Genomic DNA, 20,092 nt, shown 5'->3' on the forward strand with positions numbered 1-20,092 from the left:
GCCTCCATCTCACAATTTAAAAAATGACATGGAGACATACTATTAATAATGAAAAGCTCAGCCTATAGCTTATGCTTGTCCCACTAGCTCCCATAACTTAACCCATTTATATCAATCTATGTTTTGCCTCATGACTTTTTACCTCTCTTCCATCTTGCAACTCCTGTTTCCTCTCCATGTGCCCTGGTGTCTGTCACATGCCTGGATGCATCTCTCTTCCTCACTTTCTGCCCAGAAGTCCTGTCCAACCTCTTTCCACCTAGCTATTGGCCATTCAGCTCTTTATTAAAGCAATCAGAAGGCGCCTTGGCAAAGACACATCTTCACAGTGTACAAAACAATTATTCCACACTACATACTTATTGATTTTTTGCCAAGCTGGTCTTTGTGGTACTTTGATGTCACAGCTGGTTAGGTGTATTTGTTGTTTCCTTCCCTTGGCTGCTTGCACAGCACCAAGTACTATGAAAATTAGTCCTCAGAGTGCAGACTTTCAGGTCAATTCCAGCTTGGATCCTTCCAGTCCGGTGTCTGAAGCACATGGTATTTTCAGCAAGAGAGACTTACCTCCAACTTCTGTGCGATGGTCAAAGACAATGTCAATACCCCATATTATTTTGGGACTTTCAAACTCCCCTTACCAACAACTCAAAAGGGCGTGTTTCATCCCTGGTACTGGGGATTTTGCTAGACAGTCTATGGCTTTTTATAGAAACATTGACATCTCAGCTGAGGGAATTTTCATTTAAAGTACAGACGTATACATACACACACACACACACACACACACACACACACACAGGAACACATACAAGTAATTTTAGATAAATAATCATTTTCTTATTTAGGGTTTCTGTTGCTGTGATGAAGCACCATGACTCAAAATTGAGTTGAGGAAGACAGGGTTTATTTGGCTTACATTCCATATCACTGTTCATCAGTCAGGATAGGAACCTGGAGGCAGGAGCTTATGCAAAGGCCATGAAGGAATACTTCTTACTAGCTTGCTCCCCATGGCTTACTCAGCCTGCTTTTGTATAGAACCCAGAAACACCAGCCCAGAGATTGTACCAACCACAGTTTGCTGGGCCATACCCACCAATCACTAACTAAGAAAATGCCCTACTGGGTTGCCTACAGCACAATCTTATGGAGGCATTTTCTCAGTTGAGGCTCCCTCCACTCAGATGATGCTAGTTTGTGTAAAGTTGACACAAAACTAGCCAGCACAATCACTATGGCTTTTTTCAAGCATCCTTACTGTTATTTCCACCACTTCCCCTCCATCCCCAATTGTATTGACCACCTTCTCTCCACTCCAATGAAAACCTCCCCTGTTTTCACTATTTCCCCTCACATCATTTGTGTATTGTTATTCTTCACTCTAGGGCTCCTTCCCATGCCCTCCCCTCTGTGCTACCACTTGACTTTCATAGTTTCTGCACATATGCCAGTTTTCATATTCACATCTGAAGATTTGGAGGTAGGTATCACAGAAGAATGGGAACATGTGTCATTTGACTTTCTGTGTCTGGGTTAATTCACTTAATACAATATTTTCTAGTTCCATCCCTTTGCCTCTAGATTTCATTTTCTTTACAGATAAATAGTATTCCACAGTGTATATGTACTGCATTCTCATTACCCATTCATTAGTTGAAAGCTATTTAGGTTATTTCTCTTTCCTAGTCTATGTGAATAGAGTGGTAATGAACAAGACTGAGCAAATATCTGGGGTAGGATGTCAAGAACTTTGGACACATGCCAAAGAACTTCATAGCATGCTTATCAGGTATGAGTTTTCCTGCATATGTATACACACTACATGTATGTCATGCCCACGGAGATCAGAAGCGGTATCAGTTCTTCTGGAACTGGAGATAAAGAATGTTGTGAGCCTCTAAGTAGGTAATGGGAATTTAAGCTTGGTCCTCTGCAAGAGAAAAATGCTGTTAACCACTGAGACATGAGACATGTCTTTCTCTTTTTTTTCATTTTTCTTTATTAAGAAATTGTCTCCTCACTCTACATACCACCCACAGATCCCACCTCCTTCCTTCTCCAACCCCCAGCCCTCTCTTCCAAGCCACCCAACATCCCCACCTCTCCCAAATCAAGGTCTCCCATGTGGAGTCAGTAGAGCCTAGCACACTAAGCCCGAGCAAGTCCAAGCCCCTTCCCACTGCACCAAGGCTGCACAAGGCATCACACCACAGGCACCAGATTCCCAAAAACCTGCCCAAATTTTTTTATAAGGCTACAGTTACCCTGATATCGAAAACACACAAAGATGCAACAAAGTAAGAAGATTACAGACCAATCTCCCTCATGAATATTGATGCAAAAATACTCAATGGAATACTCCCCAACCGAATCCAGGAACACATCAAAAAATTTATCCCCCATGACCAAGTAGGCTTCATCCCAGGGATACAAGAATGGTTGAACATATGAAAATCTCTCAATGTAATACACCATATAAACAAACTGAAAGAAAACAACCGCATGATCATCTCATTAGATGCTGAAATGGCCTTTGACAAAATCCAACACCCCTTCATGATAAAAGTTTTAGAGAGTTCTGAAATATAAGGAACATATCTAAACATAATAAAGGCAATGTACAGCAAGCCAACAGCTTAATGGAAAGAAACTCAAGAGAACTTCAAATACCATATTGAATAAATATGGAGAGAGTGAACAGCATTGTCTTGTTCCTGCTTTTAGTAGAATCTCTTTGAACTTTTTGATGTTGGCTGTTTCTGTTTCCTTAGGGCTTATTTGTCTATTCAAATTGTTTATCTGGTCTTGATTTAACTTCGGTATGTGGTACCTGTCTAGAAAAATTGTCTGTTTCCAATTTTGAAGAGTACATGTGTTAGAAGTATGACCTGATGATTCTCTGGATTTCCTCGTTGTCTGTTGTTATGTCTCCCTTTTCATTTCTGATTTTGTTAATTTGGATGCCCTCTCTCTTTCTGCCTTTTGGCTAGTTTGGATAAGGGCTTGTCTATCTTATTCATTTTCTCAAAGAACCAACTCTTTGTTTCACTGATTCTTTGATTTGTTCTCTTTGTTTGTATTTCATTGACTCCAACTCTCAATTTGATTATTTCCTGGCATCTCTTCCTCCTGGGTGAGTTTGTTTCTTTTTGTTCTAGATCTTATAGGTGTGCTATTTAGTCACTAGTGTGAGATTTCTCCAATTTCTTTATGTGGGCATCTAGTGCTATGAATTTTCCTCTTAGCACTGCTTTCATAGTGTCCCATAAGTTTGAGTATGTAGTACATTCATTTTCATTGAATTGTAGGAAGTCTTTAATTTCCTTCTTCATTTCTTCCTTTACCCATTGGTGATTCAGTTGAGGATTATTCAGTTCCCATGAGATTGTAGGCCTTCTGTAATTTTTGTTGTTGTTGAAATCTAAATTTAAACCATGGTGGTCTGATAGACTACAGGAGGTTATTCTAACTTTTTTGTATCTATTGAGATTTGCTTTGTGACTGTGTATGTGATTGATTTTAGAGAAAGTTCCATGGGGTGCTACGGATAAGGTATATTCTTTATTGTTATGGTGGAATATTCTGTGGATATCTATTAGGTCCATTTGAGTCATAACATCTGTTAGATCCCTTATTTCTCTGTTAAGTTTCAATGTGGCAGATCTGTACAGTATTGAGAGTGGGATGTTGAAGTCTCCTACTACTAATGTGTGGAGTTTGATGTGCGATTTAAGCTTTATTAATGTTTCTTTTACATATGTTGGTGCCCTTGTATTTGGGGCATAAACATTCAGAATTGAGACTTCATCTTGGTGGATCTTTCTTGTGATGAGTATGTAATGTCCTTCCCAATCTCTTTTGATTGATTTTAGTTTGAAGTCTATGTTGTTAGAATTTAGGATAGCCACACCAGCTTGCTTCTTAAGTCCATTTGATTGGAAAGTCTTTTCCCAGCGTTTTACTCTGAGGTAAAGTCTGTCTTTGCAGTTGAAGTGTGTTTGTTTTATGCAGCAGAAGGATGGATCCTGTTTTTGTACCCATTCTGTTAGCCTGTGTCTTTTTATGGGCAAATTGAGTCCATTGATAGTAAGAGATATTAATGGCAAGTTATTGTTAATTCCTGTTATTTTTTTGTTGGTGGTGGCGTTTGTGTGTATGCATTTTCCTTCTTTGAGATTTGCTGCTATCTATTGCCTGTTTTTTTTGTTTGTTTGTTTGTTTTTGTGGGAGCAGCTAACTTCCTTGGGTTGGAGTTTTTCTTCTAGTACTTTCTATAGGGCTGGATTTGTGGATAGGTATTGTTTAATCTGGTTTTATCATGGAATAATTTTTTTTTCTGTCTATGATCATTGAAAACTTTACTGGGCATAGTATTCTGGGCTGGCATCTGTGATCCCTTAGTGTTTGCAAAAGGTCTGTCTAGGACCTTCTTGCTTTTAGACTCTCCTTTGAGAAGCTGGGTGTAATTCTGATAGGTCTTCCTTCATATGTTACTTGAACTTTTTCCTTTGCAGCTTGTAGATGTAACCTTCATGTTACATAAGAAACACAGAGCCAATTGTAGAGTTAAAAGCCCAAGAGGTCAGAGCAATAGCTAAGAGCTAAAAACCTTAACCTTCACTGCCGCTGCTGTCCTCCTTAGCGAGTGCCCTAAGGTAGCTCCTGTATGATTACCAGATAAATTAAGGGTGATTGTGTGAAAACAGGCTTTCTTTCTGTAACCTTAAATTCCAGTCCTGAAACAATTTCACTGTTAATTTCTTCTGTCTGAATCTGAATTTCTCTACAACTCATTTAGCAGGTTTAACAGGTTTTTCTAAAGCTTTTATCCTGGCACTCAAATTGACTATCTTTTTAAATAGTAAAATAAGGATAAGGAAAGTAATAATGTGCATAATCCCATCAACATTAATCTTCTCATATAGTTGTTCCATTTGCAGACTGCCTAAAATTTTATCAAACAAAGCCCAATTTTCTACCAATGTATACATAAACCCATTTTTTTTAATGTGGAAAAAAATTTCTCTTTTAAATAGTTTTTTTCCTTTAAAATATCTGATATCTTAATTGACTTACCAAGTCTGCATAGAACAGTAGAAATCTGAGGGAATTCTAAAACAGCTACCTAGTGTCCAAGGTGTGAATCCAAAGACAGAGAGAGAGAGAGAGACAGAGAGAGCGAGAGAGAGCGAGAGAGAGAGAGAGAGAGAGAGAGAGAGAGAGAGAGAGAGCACAAGAAAGCACAGCCCAGCCACAAGTTCTGGCTAAATGCTTAAATCTAGCCATGTGTTCCCGCTTGAGTCTCTTTAGCTCCAACCAGGTGTGCTGACATTTCAGCCAAAAGCAGCTCTATCTGCAGTTGAGTGTAGCTACTGCAATTAGCGGTAGTTCTGGCAGGCCTTAGTTTTTCATAGCACCGGTGTAGCTACAGTCGGTCAGTCAGCCCTGGGGCCTAGGCCGAGCTTGCCCAAGCTGGGGAGTCGGGTAGTTGGCAGGCCGCCAAGATGCTACAACTGGCTATGTGTAGCTCAGGTGTGAGCGGGGACCCAAAAGGCCACTGGCAAGTGGCTTCTTCATGAATTTGTACCACGAACACTGGGCACCAGATGTAGATGAACAGTCTTATTAAATAAGAAACATAGAGTCAAATGCAGAGTTAAAAGCTTAAGAGGTCAGAGCAGTAGCTGAGAGCTGAGACTTAAAACCACCTTCTTACCCTTCCTGCTGCTACTGTCCTTCCCCTCAGAAAGAGACCTACTTCCTGTGTATCTGTCTTTTTATTGACTTTCTGTTCTGCCTTCTCATTGGTTGTAAACCCAACCACATGACCTCCTCATCACTGCCTGTCTATACAGACCTCCAGGTCTTCTATGGTTGGTATTGAGATTAAAGACATGTGTCTCCATCCTGGCTGTATCCTTGAACACACAGAGATCTGTCTGTCATGTGATCTGGATTAAGGGTGTCTGCCACCACTGCCCGGCTTCTGCTATGGCTTGCTATTACCTCTGATCCCCAGGCAATTTTGTTTATTAAATACAAATAAAATCACTTTTCAGTACAAATAAAATATCACCATATTTCTCCTTTTCTATTTTAATATAAAGAAAAAAGGACAAAAGTTATAATTAATGTAAGAAAAACTATATACAATGTTATGACATTATGATTTTTTCCTGTTACATAAATTAATTTTAATTCATTTTACATTTGTTCAATATGTTAAATAAATATTTTATAAGCTTGTATTTTAAGATACTTTATAGTTTTCACTAGTGAATTTTATTAGAATATTATGATTTTTTGCTATTACATAAATTAATTTTAAATCATTTTACATTTGTTCACTGTTAAATAAATATTTTATGTGTTTATGTTCTTTTCCTTATATGTTTTCAATGTTTATTTATATTTTATTCAATTTTTAAATTTTTAAAGATGATAATACAATCACATTCTTTCCTTTTCTATTTCCTTCCCTTCTATATCCTCTCTTCCTGGTTACCTTTCAAATTCATGATCTCTTTTCCTTAATTATCACACACACACACACACACACACACACACACACACACACACACCCATAAATATATAATTACAGCATTCCCAGTCTATTTAGTGTTTCTTGTATATGTATATGATTCAGAGCAACGACTTGATATTGGTAACCAGTTAAAAGGGTCATCCCTGGGGAAGAATAATTCTTTAGCAGTCTGTAGTTCTTTGTTTAGGGGTGAACTCTATGAGATTTCCCCCTTTCAAGTGAGCATATTGATTGGTATTGTCTTTATTCAGGTCTTGTTTAGGCAGTCATACTGTTGAAATATCATGCGTGAAGCTTCCCTTTGATTTCTGGTTCCTACAAACTTTCCTCTTCCTCTTAATAATGTTCCCTGAGCCTTAGGCAAAGGAGTTGGGAGATATATATATATATATATATATATATATATATATATATATGTGTGTGTGTGTGTGTGTGTGTGTGTGTGTGTGTGTGTGTGTATCTTGGGGCTAGACACCCCACAATCACTTGTTCTCTGAATTTGAGTGGTTGTGATTTTGTGCAACGGTCTCTCTAATTTGCAAAGAGAAGCTTTTTTTGGTGAGGGGTGAGAGCTACACTTATTTGTAGTAACTGGAATTCACTTAGGAATTGTACTGATTTAGTCAAGTAGTAGTACTGCATTCTCCTCTAGGACGCATGACCTCACTAGCCCCAGCTAATTTCCTAGCTTTCAAGCACCTGGCATGATTTCCCTGCTGTTGAGTGGTCCTAAGTCTAATTAGAGAGCTGTTGGTGGGGTTTCAGCAGCAGTGGTGGAACGTTTGTGTTGGAGAGTTCCAAGGACGAATTTTTAGACAATAACAGATTCTTGAACTGAGCCATGAGTATGGTTGGAAATTGAAAGTGAACAGGAACGGAAGTACACATTTCTGTTCACAGAAGTCCAGTGGCTTCCACGAGATGAGATGTGGTCTGAAGGATGGTGTGACTACAAGCGACTTCCAGGAAATCAAGCGCAGGGATGCTCAGACTACAAGCGACTTCCAGGAAAACAAGCGCCTCCTTGTTGCCATCCCAGTGATGGCAACCATCGATTAATTAACGTGCCGAAGAGACCGCCTCTGGGAGACAAGAGATCATCTCTGCTAGCCAGACCCGATGAAGGAGGCTACAGTAGATACTACTGTCACGTGGATTACCAAAAAAAGTGATGAGGGCCGCTGTTTTTCTCAGAATCCAAGAAGTGGCCCACCCTACCAAAGAGGCCCTTATGGCTACCGATGCTCAAGAGATGAGTATGCCACAAGCCGACAGCCTCAGTACAGGGTCATGAGAAACGGCTTTAGAAGAAGACGTCTGTATTCTTCCCATTATTCAAGACAACGATCTCCCCATAAATGGGGCGCTCCTTTTTGGAGAGAATCACGTGTGGGCGGGAAGGACTCCCTACACAGCAGATTTGGCTCCAGTCTCAGCAGTAGAAGCAGGATGCGCTCCTTCCATCAGTCTCGACATCGATGTAAAGAGAAAGCCATCCAGTTTTTGAAAACATCAAGAGATACTGTGCCTTCAGGTTCTTCATCCAAGGTGTTAAAAAGCCCCAGCCGGCTGACTGAGAAGGAACAGGCTGATGCTGCAAGCAAGTGGGCTAATGAAAATCCCAAGAAGTCAGAAGAAAATCACTTGGCTGAAATGTCCGAGTTTGAGACGGGATCCAAGGCACCGTTATGTATCAACCAGACAGAAGAACCCGAGTCCAACACAACAGCTGGCACAGAATTGTGTGAAGACAGCCAGCTTAGCAGTCGCTCAAAAGTGATTGCATCAAAAATCACGGAGATTGAGAAGGTTTACCGACAAGTCTGTGAAACTTTCGGGATGGTGGTGGAAAGGCTGGTTGAAAAGGATCGTTCCTTAGAAAAATCTATACAGTTTGCAATGAAGCAGAGTTTGCATGAAATAGGTGAGCAACATGTTGAAGAACTCAAGCATTTCATTATGGAGTATGATAATTCTACTCCAGATTTTGGAGGCCCTTTTTGAGAAGAATTAGGGCTCAGTTCAAACAAATTTTTAAAGCTTCTAGATTTTTCCCTTTGGACTTTTGAAATCCTTACTATTTTGTGATGAAGAGAAATACTTTATGATAACTGACCCCGTTGCTAGTATCAAATAAACATCTACAATAGTTTTTAAAGTCTCTTAATTAGAATGTTTTCCCTATGTGTAGAATCGTCTAATCCATCTTAATACATCCCCTCCCTTCCAAAAATGATGTTCAATTAATTTTTTAATGTTTGAAAAGGCAGTTCTGGAGAGAAGCTCTCTGTACTTAACTCATGATCAATAGTCTTCCATGATGTGCTGGTCTCCGGGGTATAATTTGTAGTTAGAGATCATTCCAGGTTGCATCATAGGCATTGTTAGCATTTTGAGTTGAGTTTCACTTGTTGCCTGCTTTTTTTCTGCTTTGCAACTTTCAGTGGTGTCAAAATATGCTGTCTTAAGGAAGTAGAACTTAGCTGTCTTGCAATATTTGCTTTGAGAATAATTCTTCTTTTGTATAGGAAAGAAGCACTTAAAAAAATCTCTAAAGGACACATTGAAACAAAACCTTCTTCTCAAGTCATTGAACTTAGTTTGTCTCTTCTATGAAGTGACGCTCCTAACTGCTCTCTCTGAACAACATTATAGATAAGACCGATAGGAGGGGGTAACTTGAGACAAAGATGCATTTTAATTTGAAATTTCTCAGAAACTCTTCTGGTAGTGATAAAAAATTAGACTATACAACAACCTGGAGTTTTGTTTTAGGCCTGTTCTTTATTAAAGAGGGACCTGACAAGGAGCTCATGATTGGGATAAAATGATAGATTTCTTGGTTAGTTTCCGTGATCTTAGTTCTGTAGACTTAGAGAATCTCCCTCTTCACATGTGTTATCATAGAAACAAGGCAGAATAAGGCATCACACCACAGGGAATGTGCTCTAAAAAGGCAGTTCATGAGCTAGGAAACAAGGAGGACCCTTAGAGGGACACATGGATCACCTTGGGAAGGAGAAACAGAGGATATCTACATGAGTCAACTGGGGGTGAGGGGGGCAGTGGGGGAAGGGTTTGGGGATTGAGAACATGGTTAACCTAGGGAACTTGGAGTGGGAGAGTAATGAAAGAGATGTCTGGATAGAGGGTGTCATTATGGGTCTAGGGAAAAACCTGGTGCTAGGGGAATTTCCAGGAATCCACAAGGATGACCCCAGAATAAACTACTAGCAATAGTGGAGAAGGTGCCTGAACTGGTGTAACCTGGTTATCAGATCGATAAATATCCTGTCATCATAGAGCCTTCATCCAGTAACTGATGGAAGCAGGTAAAGAAATCCACAACCAAGAACAAGGCTGAGCTCCAGGAGCCAGTTGAGAGAGGGAATAAGAATGAGGAAGACGGGGTCAGGATCATGATGGGGAAATCTACAGAGACAACTGGACCAAGTATGTGGAAACTCACGAACTTTAGACCAACAGCTGTGGAGCCCTCATAGGACTATACTACCCTCTGCATGCAGGAGAAACTGAGTCTCTTTGAGGGGCCCCTGGCAGTGTGATCAGGATCTATCCCTGGTGCATGATCTGGCTTTCTGGATCCCATTACCTGTGGTGGGACACCTTGCTCACTCTTGACGCATGGTGGAGGAGCTTGGTCCTGACTCAACTAAATGTACCAGGCTTTCCTGTTCCCCCATGGAAGGACTAACCCTTTTGGAGGAGGGCATGGGTCATTGGGGGGAAAGGAGGGAGGAATTGGAGGAGCGTTGAGAGGGTGATCTGTAGTTGGTATGTAAATTGAATTAAAAAATTAAAAAATAAAGCCATTTCATGTACCCAGGATAAGATCTGGTCCCATTGCCAGCGGGTGGCATGAGGAGAACTTGCGGGGAAGCGGGAGAAGGGGAGGGAGGGAGAACTGGGGTTGGTAAGTAAAATTAAAAAAAAAGTATATAAAAAATTAAAATGAAAAAAGAAATGTGGCAAAAGACATCAAGGCCAGCAGAGCTCCCCTCAACTTGTAAGTGAGTCAGTGAAGAGAGAGGAGACAATTTGGACATTACACTCACTTCTTGATCCTTCCCAGCATAGCACTGAGCCAAAATACACAATTTGGGACAATAGGTACATTAAAAATCATGGTTTGAATTACATCTCAATTTCATTATCTCCTTTTTTTGAGTCAAGGTTTTACAGTCTGGACCTAGGTAGACTGGAAACCATTGTGTACACCAGGCTGTCCTCAAAATCACAGAGATCCCCCTGCCTCTGCCTCCTGCATGCTGGGATTAAACACATGTGCTACCATCCTCAGTATTCTCTTCCTTATGGCCAAGATGTAAGAGGTATGATGCATACTTGTAGGCAGAGTTTTTTTCCTTTGGGCCTCCAGCTCACAATTTAAAAAATGACATGGAGACATACTATTAATAATGAAAAGCTCAGCCTATAGCTTATGCTTGTCCCACTAGCTCCCATAACTTAACCCATTTATATCAATCTATGTTTTGCCTCATGACTTTTTACCTCTCTTCCATCTTGCAACTCCTGTTTCCTCTCCATGTGCCCTGGTGTCTGTCACATGCCTAGATGCATCTCTCTTCCTCACTTTCTGCCCAGAAGTCCTGTCCAACCTCTTTCCACCTAGCTATTGGCCATTCAGCTCTTTATTAAAGCAATCAGAAGGCGCCTTGGCAAAGACACATCTTCACAGTGTACAAAACAATTATTCCACACTACATACTTATTGATTTTTTGCCAAGCTGGTCTTTGTGGTACTTTGATGTCACAGCTGGTTAGGTGTATTTGTTGTTTCCTTCCCTTGGCTGCTTGCACAGCACCAAGTACTATGAAAATTAGTCCTCAGAGTGCAGACTTTCAGGTCAATTCCAGCTTGGATCCTTCCAGTCCGGTGTCTGAAGCACATGGTATTTTCAGCAAGAGAGACTTACCTCCAACTTCTGTGCGATGGTCAAAGACAATGTCAATACCCCATATTATTTTGGGACTTTCAAACTCCCCTTACCAACAACTCAAAAGGGCGTGTTTCATCCCTGGTACTGGGGATTTTGCTAGACAGTCTATGGCTTTTTATAGAAACATTGACATCTCAGCTGAGGGAATTTTCATTTAAAGTACAGACGTATACATACACACACACACACACACACACACACACACACACACAGGAACACATACAAGTAATTTTAGATAAATAATCATTTTCTTATTTAGGGTTTCTGTTGCTGTGATGAAGCACCATGACTCAAAATTGAGTTGAGGAAGACAGGGTTTATTTGGCTTACATTCCATATCACTGTTCATCAGTCAGGATAGGAACCTGGAGGCAGGAGCTTATGCAAAGGCCATGAAGGAATACTTCTTACTAGCTTGCTCCCCATGGCTTACTCAGCCTGCTTTTGTATAGAACCCAGAAACACCAGCCCAGAGATTGTACCAACCACAGTTTGCTGGGCCATACCCACCAATCACTAACTAAGAAAATGCCCTACTGGGTTGCCTACAGCACAATCTTATGGAGGCATTTTCTCAGTTGAGGCTCCCTCCACTCAGATGATGCTAGTTTGTGTAAAGTTGACACAAAACTAGCCAGCACAATCACTATGGCTTTTTTCAAGCATCCTTACTGTTATTTCCACCACTTCCCCTCCATCCCCAATTGTATTGACCACCTTCTCTCCACTCCAATGAAAACCTCCCCTGTTTTCACTATTTCCCCTCACATCATTTGTGTATTGTTATTCTTCACTCTAGGGCTCCTTCCCATGCCCTCCCCTCTGTGCTACCACATGACTTTCATAGTTTCTGCACATATGCCAGTTTTCATATTCACATCTGAAGATTTGGAGGTAGGTATCACAGAAGAATGGGAACATGTGTCATTTGACTTTCTGTGTCTGGGTTAATTCACTTAATACAATATTTTCTAGTTCCATCCCTTTGCCTCTAGATTTCATTTTCTTTACAGATAAATAGTATTCCACAGTGTATATGTACTGCATTCTCATTACCCATTCATTAGTTGAAAGCTATTTAGGTTATTTCTCTTTCCTAGTCTATGTGAATAGAGTGGTAATGAACAAGACTGAGCAAATATCTGGGGTAGGATGTCAAGAACTTTGGACACATGCCAAAGAACTTCATAGCATGCTTATCAGGTATGAGTTTTCCTGCATATGTATACACACTACATGTATGTCATGCCCACGGAGATCAGAAGCGGTATCAGTTCTTCTGGAACTGGAGATAAAGAATGTTGTGAGCCTCTAAGTAGGTAATGGGAATTTAAGCTTGGTCCTCTGCAAGAGAAAAATGCTGTTAACCACTGAGACATGAGACATGTCTTTCTCTTTTTTTTCATTTTTCTTTATTAAGAAATTGTCTCCTCACTCTACATACCACCCACAGATCCCACCTCCTTCCTTCTCCAACCCCCAGCCCTCTCTTCCAAGCCACCCAACATCCCCACCTCTCCCAAATCAAGGTCTCCCATGTGGAGTCAGTAGAGCCTAGCACACTAAGCCCGAGCAAGTCCAAGCCCCTTCCCACTGCACCAAGGCTGCACAAGGCATCACACCACAGGCACCAGATTCCCAAAAACCTGCCCAAATTTTTTTATAAGGCTACAGTTACCCTGATATCGAAAACACACAAAGATGCAACAAAGTAAGAAGATTACAGACCAATCTCCCTCATGAATATTGATGCAAAAATACTCAATGGAATACTCCCCAACCGAATCCAGGAACACATCAAAAAATTTATCCCCCATGACCAAGTAGGCTTCATCCCAGGGATACAAGAATGGTTGAACATATGAAAATCTCTCAATGTAATACACCATATAAACAAACTGAAAGAAAACAACCGCATGATCATCTCATTAGATGCTGAAATGGCCTTTGACAAAATCCAACACCCCTTCATGATAAAAGTTTTAGAGAGTTCTGAAATATAAGGAACATACCTAAACATAATAAAGGCAATGTACAGCAAGCCAACAGCTTAATGGAAAGAAACTCAAGAGAACTTCAAATACCATATTGAATAAATATGGAGAGAGTGAACAGCATTGTCTTGTTCCTGCTTTTAGTAGAATCTCTTTGAACTTTTTGATGTTGGCTGTTTCTGTTTCCTTAGGGCTTATTTGTCTATTCAAATTGTTTATCTGGTCTTGATTTAACTTCGGTATGTGGTACCTGTCTAGAAAAATTGTCTGTTTCCAATTTTGAAGAGTACATGTGTTAGAAGTATGACCTGATGATTCTCTGGATTTCCTCGTTGTCTGTTGTTATGTCTCCCTTTTCATTTCTGATTTTGTTAATTTGGATGCCCTCTCTCTTTCTGCCTTTTGGCTAGTTTGGATAAGGGCTTGTCTATCTTATTCATTTTCTCAAAGAACCAACTCTTTGTTTCACTGATTCTTTGATTTGTTCTCTTTGTTTGTATTTCATTGACTCCAACTCTCAATTTGATTATTTCCTGGCATCTGTTCCTCCTGGGTGAGTTTGTTTCTTTTTGTTCTAGATCTTATAGGTGTACTATTTAGTCACTAGTGTGAGATTTCTCCAATTTCTTTATGTGGGCATCTAGTGCTATGAATTTTCCTCTTAGCACTGCTTTCATAGTGTCCCATAAGTTTGAGTATGTAGTACATTCATTTTCATTGAATTGTAGGAAGTCTTTAATTTCCTTCTTCATTTCTTCCTTTACCCATTGGTGATTCAGTTGAGGATTATTCAGTTCCCATGAGATTGTAGGCCTTCTGTAATTTTTGTTGTTGTTGAAATCTAAATTTAAACCATGGTGGTCTGATAGACTACAGGAGGTTATTCTAACTTTTTTGTATCTATTGAGATTTGCTTTGTGACTGTGTATGTGATTGATTTTAGAGAAAGTTCCATGGGGTGCTACGGATAAGGTATATTCTTTATTGTTATGGTGGAATATTCTGTGGATATCTATTAGGTCCATTTGAGTCATAACATCTGTTAGATCCCTTATTTCTCTGTTAAGTTTCAATGTGGCAGATCTGTACAGTATTGAGAGTGGGATGTTGAAGTCTCCTACTACTAATGTGTGGAGTTTGATGTGCGATTTAAGCTTTATTAATGTTTCTTTTACATATGTTGGTGCCCTTGTATTTGGGGCATAAACATTCAGAATTGAGACTTCATCTTGGTGGATCTTTCTTGTGATGTGTATGTAATGTCCTTCCCAATCTCTTTTGATTGATTTTAGTTTGAAGTCTATGTTGTTAGAATTTAGGATAGCCACACCAGCTTGCTTCTTAAGTCCATTTGATTGGAAAGTCTTTTCCCAGCGTTTTACTCTGAGGTAAAGTCTGTCTTTGCAGTTGAAGTGTGTTTGTTTTATGCAGCAGAAGGATGGATCCTGTTTTTGTACCCATTCTGTTAGCCTGTGTCTTTTTATGGGCAAATTGAGTCCATTGATAGTAAGAGATATTAATGGCAAGTTATTGTTAATTCCTGTTATTTTTTTGTTGGTGGTGGCGTTTGTGTGTATGCATTTTCCTTCTTTGAGATTTGCTGCTATCTATTGCCTGTTTTTTTTGTTTGTTTGTTTGTTTTTGTGGGAGCAGCTAACTTCCTTGGGTTGGAGTTTTTCTTCTAGTACTTTCTATAGGGCTGGATTTGTGGATAGGTATTGTTTAATCTGGTTTTATCATGGAATAATTTTTTTTTCTGTCTATGATCATTGAAAACTTTACTGGGCATAGTATTCTGGGCTGGCATCTGTGATCCCTTAGTGTTTGCAAAAGGTCTGTCTAGGACCTTCTTGCTTTTAGACTCTCCTTTGAGAAGCTGGGTGTAATTCTGATAGGTCTTCCTTCATATGTTACTTGAACTTTTTCCTTTGCAGCTTGTAGATGTAACCTTCATGTTACATAAGAAACACAGAGCCAATTGTAGAGTTAAAAGCCCAAGAGGTCAGAGCAATAGCTAAGAGCTAAAAACCTTAACCTTCACTGCCGCTGCTGTCCTCCTTAGCGAGTGCCCTAAGGTAGCTCCTGTATGATTACCAGATAAATTAAGGGTGATTGTGTGAAAACAGGCTTTCTTTCTGTAACCTTAAATTCCAATCCTGAAACAATTTCACTGTTAATTTCTTCTGTCTGAATCTGAATTTCTCTACAACTCATTTTAACAGGTTTAACAGGTTTTTCTAAAGCTTTTATCCTGGCACTCAAATTGACTATCTTTTTAAATAGTAAAATAAGGATAAGGAAAGTAATAATGTGCATAATCCCATCAACATTAATCTTCTCATATAGTTGTTCCATTTGCAGACTGCCTAAAATTTTATCAAACAAAGCCCAATTTTCTACCAATGTATACATAAAACCCATTTTTTTTAATGTGGAAAAAAATTTCTCTTTTAAATAGTTTTTTTCCTTTAAAATATCTGATATCTTAATTGACTTACCAAGTCTGCATAGAACAGTAGAAATCTGAGGGAATTCTAAAACAGCTACCTAGTGTCCAAGGTGTGAATCCAAAGACAGAGAGAGAGAGAGAGACAGAGAGAGCGAGAGAGAGAGAGAGAGAGAGAGAGAGAGAGAGAGAGAGAGAGAGCACAAGAAAGCACAGCCCAGCCACAAGTTCTGGCTAAATGCTTAAATCTAGCCATGTGTTCCCGCTTGAGTCTCTTTAGCTCCAACCAGGTGTGCTGACATTTCAGCCAAAAGCAGCTCTATCTGCAGTTGAGTGTAGCTACTGCAATTAGCGGTAGTTCTGGCAGGCCTTAGTTTTTCATAGCACCGGTGTAGCTACAGTCGGTCAGTCAGCCCTGGGGCCTAGGCCGAGCTTGCCCAAGCTGGGGAGTCGGGTAGTTGGCAGGCCGCCAAGATGCTACAACTGGCTATGTGTAGCTCAGGTGTGAGCGGGGACCCAAAAGGCCACTGGCAAGTGGCTTCTTCATGAATTTGTACCACGAACACTGGGCACCAGATGTAGATGAACAGTCTTATTAAATAAGAAACATAGAGTCAAATGCAGAGTTAAAAGCTTAAGAGGTCAGAGCAGTAGCTGAGAGCTGAGACTTAAAACCACCTTCTTACCCTTCCTGCTGCTACTGTCCTTCCCCTCAGAAAGAGACCTACTTCCTGTGTATCTGTCTTTTTATTGACTTTCTGTTCTGCCTTCTCATTGGTTGTAAACCCAACCACATGACCTCCTCATCACTGCCTGTCTATACAGACCTCCAGGTCTTCTATGGTTGGTATTGAGATTAAAGACATGTGTCTCCATCCTGGCTGTATCCTTGAACACACAGAGAACTGTCTGTCATGTGATCTGGATTAAGGGTGTCTGCCACCACTGCCCGGCTTCTGCTATGGCTTGCTATTAGCTCTGATCCCCAGGCAATTTTGTTTATTAAATACAAATAAAATCACTTTTCAGTACAAATAAAATATCACCATATTTCTCCTTTTCTATTTTAATATAAAGAAAAAAGGACAAAAGTTATAATTAATGTAAGAAAAACTATATACAATGTTATGACATTATGATTTTTTCCTGTTACATAAATTAATTTTAATTCATTTTACATTTGTTCAATATGTTAAATAAATATTTTATAAGCTTGTATTTTAAGATACTTTATAGTTTTCACTAGTGAATTTTATTAGAATATTATGATTTTTTGCTATTACATAAATTAATTTTAAATCATTTTACATTCGTTCACTGTTAAATAAATATTTTATGTGTTTATGTTCTTTTCCTTATATGTTTTCAATGTTTATTTATATTTTATTCAATTTTTAAATTTTTAAAGATGATAATACAATCACATTCTTTCCTTTTCTATTTCCTTCCCTTCTATATCCTCTCTTCCTGGTTACCTTTCAAATTCATGATCTCTTTTCCTTAATTATCACACACACACACACACACACACACACACACACACACACACACCCATAAATATATAATTACAGCATTCCCAGTCTATTTAGTGTTTCTTGTATATGTATATGATTCAGAGCAACGACTTGATATTGGTAACCAGTTAAAAGGGTCATCCCTGGGGAAGACTAATTCTTTAGCAGTCTGTAGTTCTTTGTTTAGGGGTGAACTCTATGAGATTTCCCCCGTTCAAGTGAGCATATTGATTGGTATTGTCTTTATTCAGGTCTTGTTTAGGCAGTCATACTGTTGAAATATCATGCGTGAAGCTTCCCTTTGATTTCTGGTTCCTACAAACTTTCCTCTTCCTCTTAATAATGTTCCCTGAGCCTTAGGCAAAGGAGTTGGGAGATATATATATATATATATATATATATATATATATATATATATATGTGTGTGTGTGTGTGTGTGTGTGTGTGTATCTTGGGGCTAGACACCCCACAATCACTTGTTCTCTGAATTTGAGTGGTTGTGATTTTGTGCAACGGTCTCTCTAATTTGCAAAGAGAAGCTTTTTTTGGTGAGGGGTGAGAGCTACACTTATTTGTAGTAACTGGAATTCACTTAGGAATTGTACTGATTTAGTCAAGTAGTAGTACTGCATTCTCCTCTAGGACGCATGACCTCACTAGCCCCAGCTAATTTCCTAGCTTTCAAGCACCTGGCATGATTTCCCTGCTGTTGAGTGGTCCTAAGTCTAATTAGAGAGCTGTTGGTGGGGTTTCAGCAGCAGTGGTGGAACGTTTGTGTTGGAGAGTTCCAAGGACGAATTTTTAGACAATAACATATTCTTGAACTGAGCCATGAGTATGGTTGGAAATTGAAAGTGAACAGGAACGGAAGTACACATTTCTGTTCACAGAAGTCCAGTGGCTTCCACGAGATGAGATGTGGTCTGAAGGATGGTGTGACTACAAGCGACTTCCAGGAAATCAAGCGCAGGGATGCTCAGACTACAAGCGACTTCCAGGAAAACAAGCGCCTCCTTGTTGCCATCCCAGTGATGGCAACCATCGATTAATTAACGTGCCGAAGAGACCGCCTCTGGGAGACAAGAGATCATCTCTGCTAGCCAGACCCGATGAAGGAGGCTACAGTAGATACTACTGTCACGTGGATTACCAAAAAAGTGATGAGGGCCGCTGTTTTTCTCAGAATCCAAGAAGTGGCCCACCCTACCAAAGAGGCCCTTATGGCTACCGATGGTCAAGAGATGAGTATGCCACAAGCCGACAGCCTCAGTACAGGGTCATGAGAAACGGCTTTAGAAGAAGACATTTGTATTCTTCCCATTATTCAAGACAACGATCTCCCCATAAATGGGGCGCTCCTTTTTGGAGAGAATCACGTGTGGGCAGGAAGGACTCCCTACACAGCAGATTTGGCTCCAGTCTCAGCAGTAGAAGCAGGATGCGCTCCTTCCATCAGTCTCGACATCGATGTAAAGAGAGAGCCATCCAGTTTTTGAAAACATCAAGAGATACTGTGCCTTCAGGTTCTTCATCCAAGGTGTTAAAAAGCCCCAGCCGGCTGACTGAGAAGGAACAGGCTGATGCTGCAAGCAAGTGGGCTAATGAAAATCCCAAGAAGTCAGAAGAAAATCACTTGGCTGAAATGTCCGAGTTTGAGACGGGATCCAAGGCACCGTTATGTATCAACCAGACAGAAGAACCCGAGTCCAACACAACAGCTGGCACAGAATTGTGTGAAGACAGCCAGCTTAGCAGTCGCTCAAAAGTGATTGCATCAAAAATCACGGAGATTGAGAAGGTTTACCGACAAGTCTGTGAAACTTTCGGGATGGTGGTGGAAAGGCTGGTTGAAAAGGATCGTTCCTTAGAAAAATCTATACAGTTTGCAATGAAGCAGAGTTTGCATGAAATAGGTGAGCAACATGTTGAAGAACTCAAGCATTTCATTATGGAGTATGATAATTCTACTCCAGATTTTGGAGGCCCTTTTTGAGAAGAATTAGGGCTCAGTTCAAACAAATTTTTAAAGCTTCTAGATTTTTCCCTTTGGACTTTTGAAATCCTTACTATTTTGTGATGAAGAGAAATACTTTATGATAACTGACCCCGTTGCTAGTATCAAATAAACATCTACAATAGTTTTTAAAGTCTCTTAATTAGAATGTTTTCCCTATGTGTAGAATCGTCTAATCCATCTTAATACATCCCCTCCCTTCCAAAAATGATGTTCAATTAATTTTTTAATGTTTGAAAAGGCAGTTCTGGAGAGAAGCTCTCTGTACTTAACTCATGATCAATAGTCTTCCATGATGTGCTGGTCTCCGAAGTATAATTTGTAGTTAGAGATCATTCCAGGTTGCATCATAGGCATTGTTAGCATTTTGAGTTGAGTTTCACTTGTTGCCTGCTTTTTTTCTGCTTTGCAACTTTCAGTGGTGTCAAAATATGCTGTCTTAAGGAAGTAGAACTTAGCTGTCTTGCAATATTTGCTTTGAGAATAATTCTTCTTTTGTATAGGAAAGAAGCACTTAAAAAAATCTCTAAAGGACACATTGAAACAAAACCTTCTTCTCAAGTCATTGAACTTAGTTTGTCTCTTCTATGAAGTG

General features: G+C 39.8%; 2 protein-coding genes across 4 annotated transcripts; both read left to right on the forward strand.

Annotated features, from left to right (window-relative positions):
• Positions 1-7,470: 7,470 nt before the first annotated feature.
• Positions 7,471-8,657, forward strand: LOC131899549 (periphilin-1-like). Its single transcript, XM_059251040.1, is given in 3 exon segments — positions 7,471-7,492; positions 7,538-7,704; positions 7,706-8,657. Coding segments are annotated over 3 exon segments (1,032 nt in total). The 5' UTR covers positions 7,471-7,473; the 3' UTR covers positions 8,552-8,657.
• Positions 8,658-18,396: 9,739 nt separating this feature from the next.
• Positions 18,397-19,580, forward strand: LOC131899546 (periphilin-1-like). Of its 3 annotated transcripts, none has more exons than XM_059251038.1 (3): positions 18,397-18,418; positions 18,464-18,517; positions 18,698-19,578. In XM_059251038.1, exons 1-3 carry the CDS (start codon positions 18,400-18,402, stop codon positions 19,474-19,476), a joined length of 852 nt encoding a protein of 283 aa, XP_059107021.1. In that variant the 5' UTR covers positions 18,397-18,399; the 3' UTR covers positions 19,477-19,578. The 3 variants fall into 3 exon arrangements, with proteins under 3 accessions (XP_059107021.1, XP_059107020.1, XP_059107019.1); XM_059251036.1 differs by having other exon boundaries at positions 18,400-18,418; positions 18,464-19,020; positions 19,141-19,580; XM_059251037.1 differs by having other exon boundaries at positions 18,464-19,580.
• The last annotated feature ends 512 nt before the right edge of the window (positions 19,581-20,092 follow it).

The sequence above is a fragment of the Peromyscus eremicus genome, chromosome X (genome assembly GCF_949786415.1).
Source record: "Peromyscus eremicus chromosome X, PerEre_H2_v1, whole genome shotgun sequence".
In the NCBI taxonomy this organism is placed as follows: domain Eukaryota; kingdom Metazoa; phylum Chordata; class Mammalia; order Rodentia; family Cricetidae; genus Peromyscus; species Peromyscus eremicus.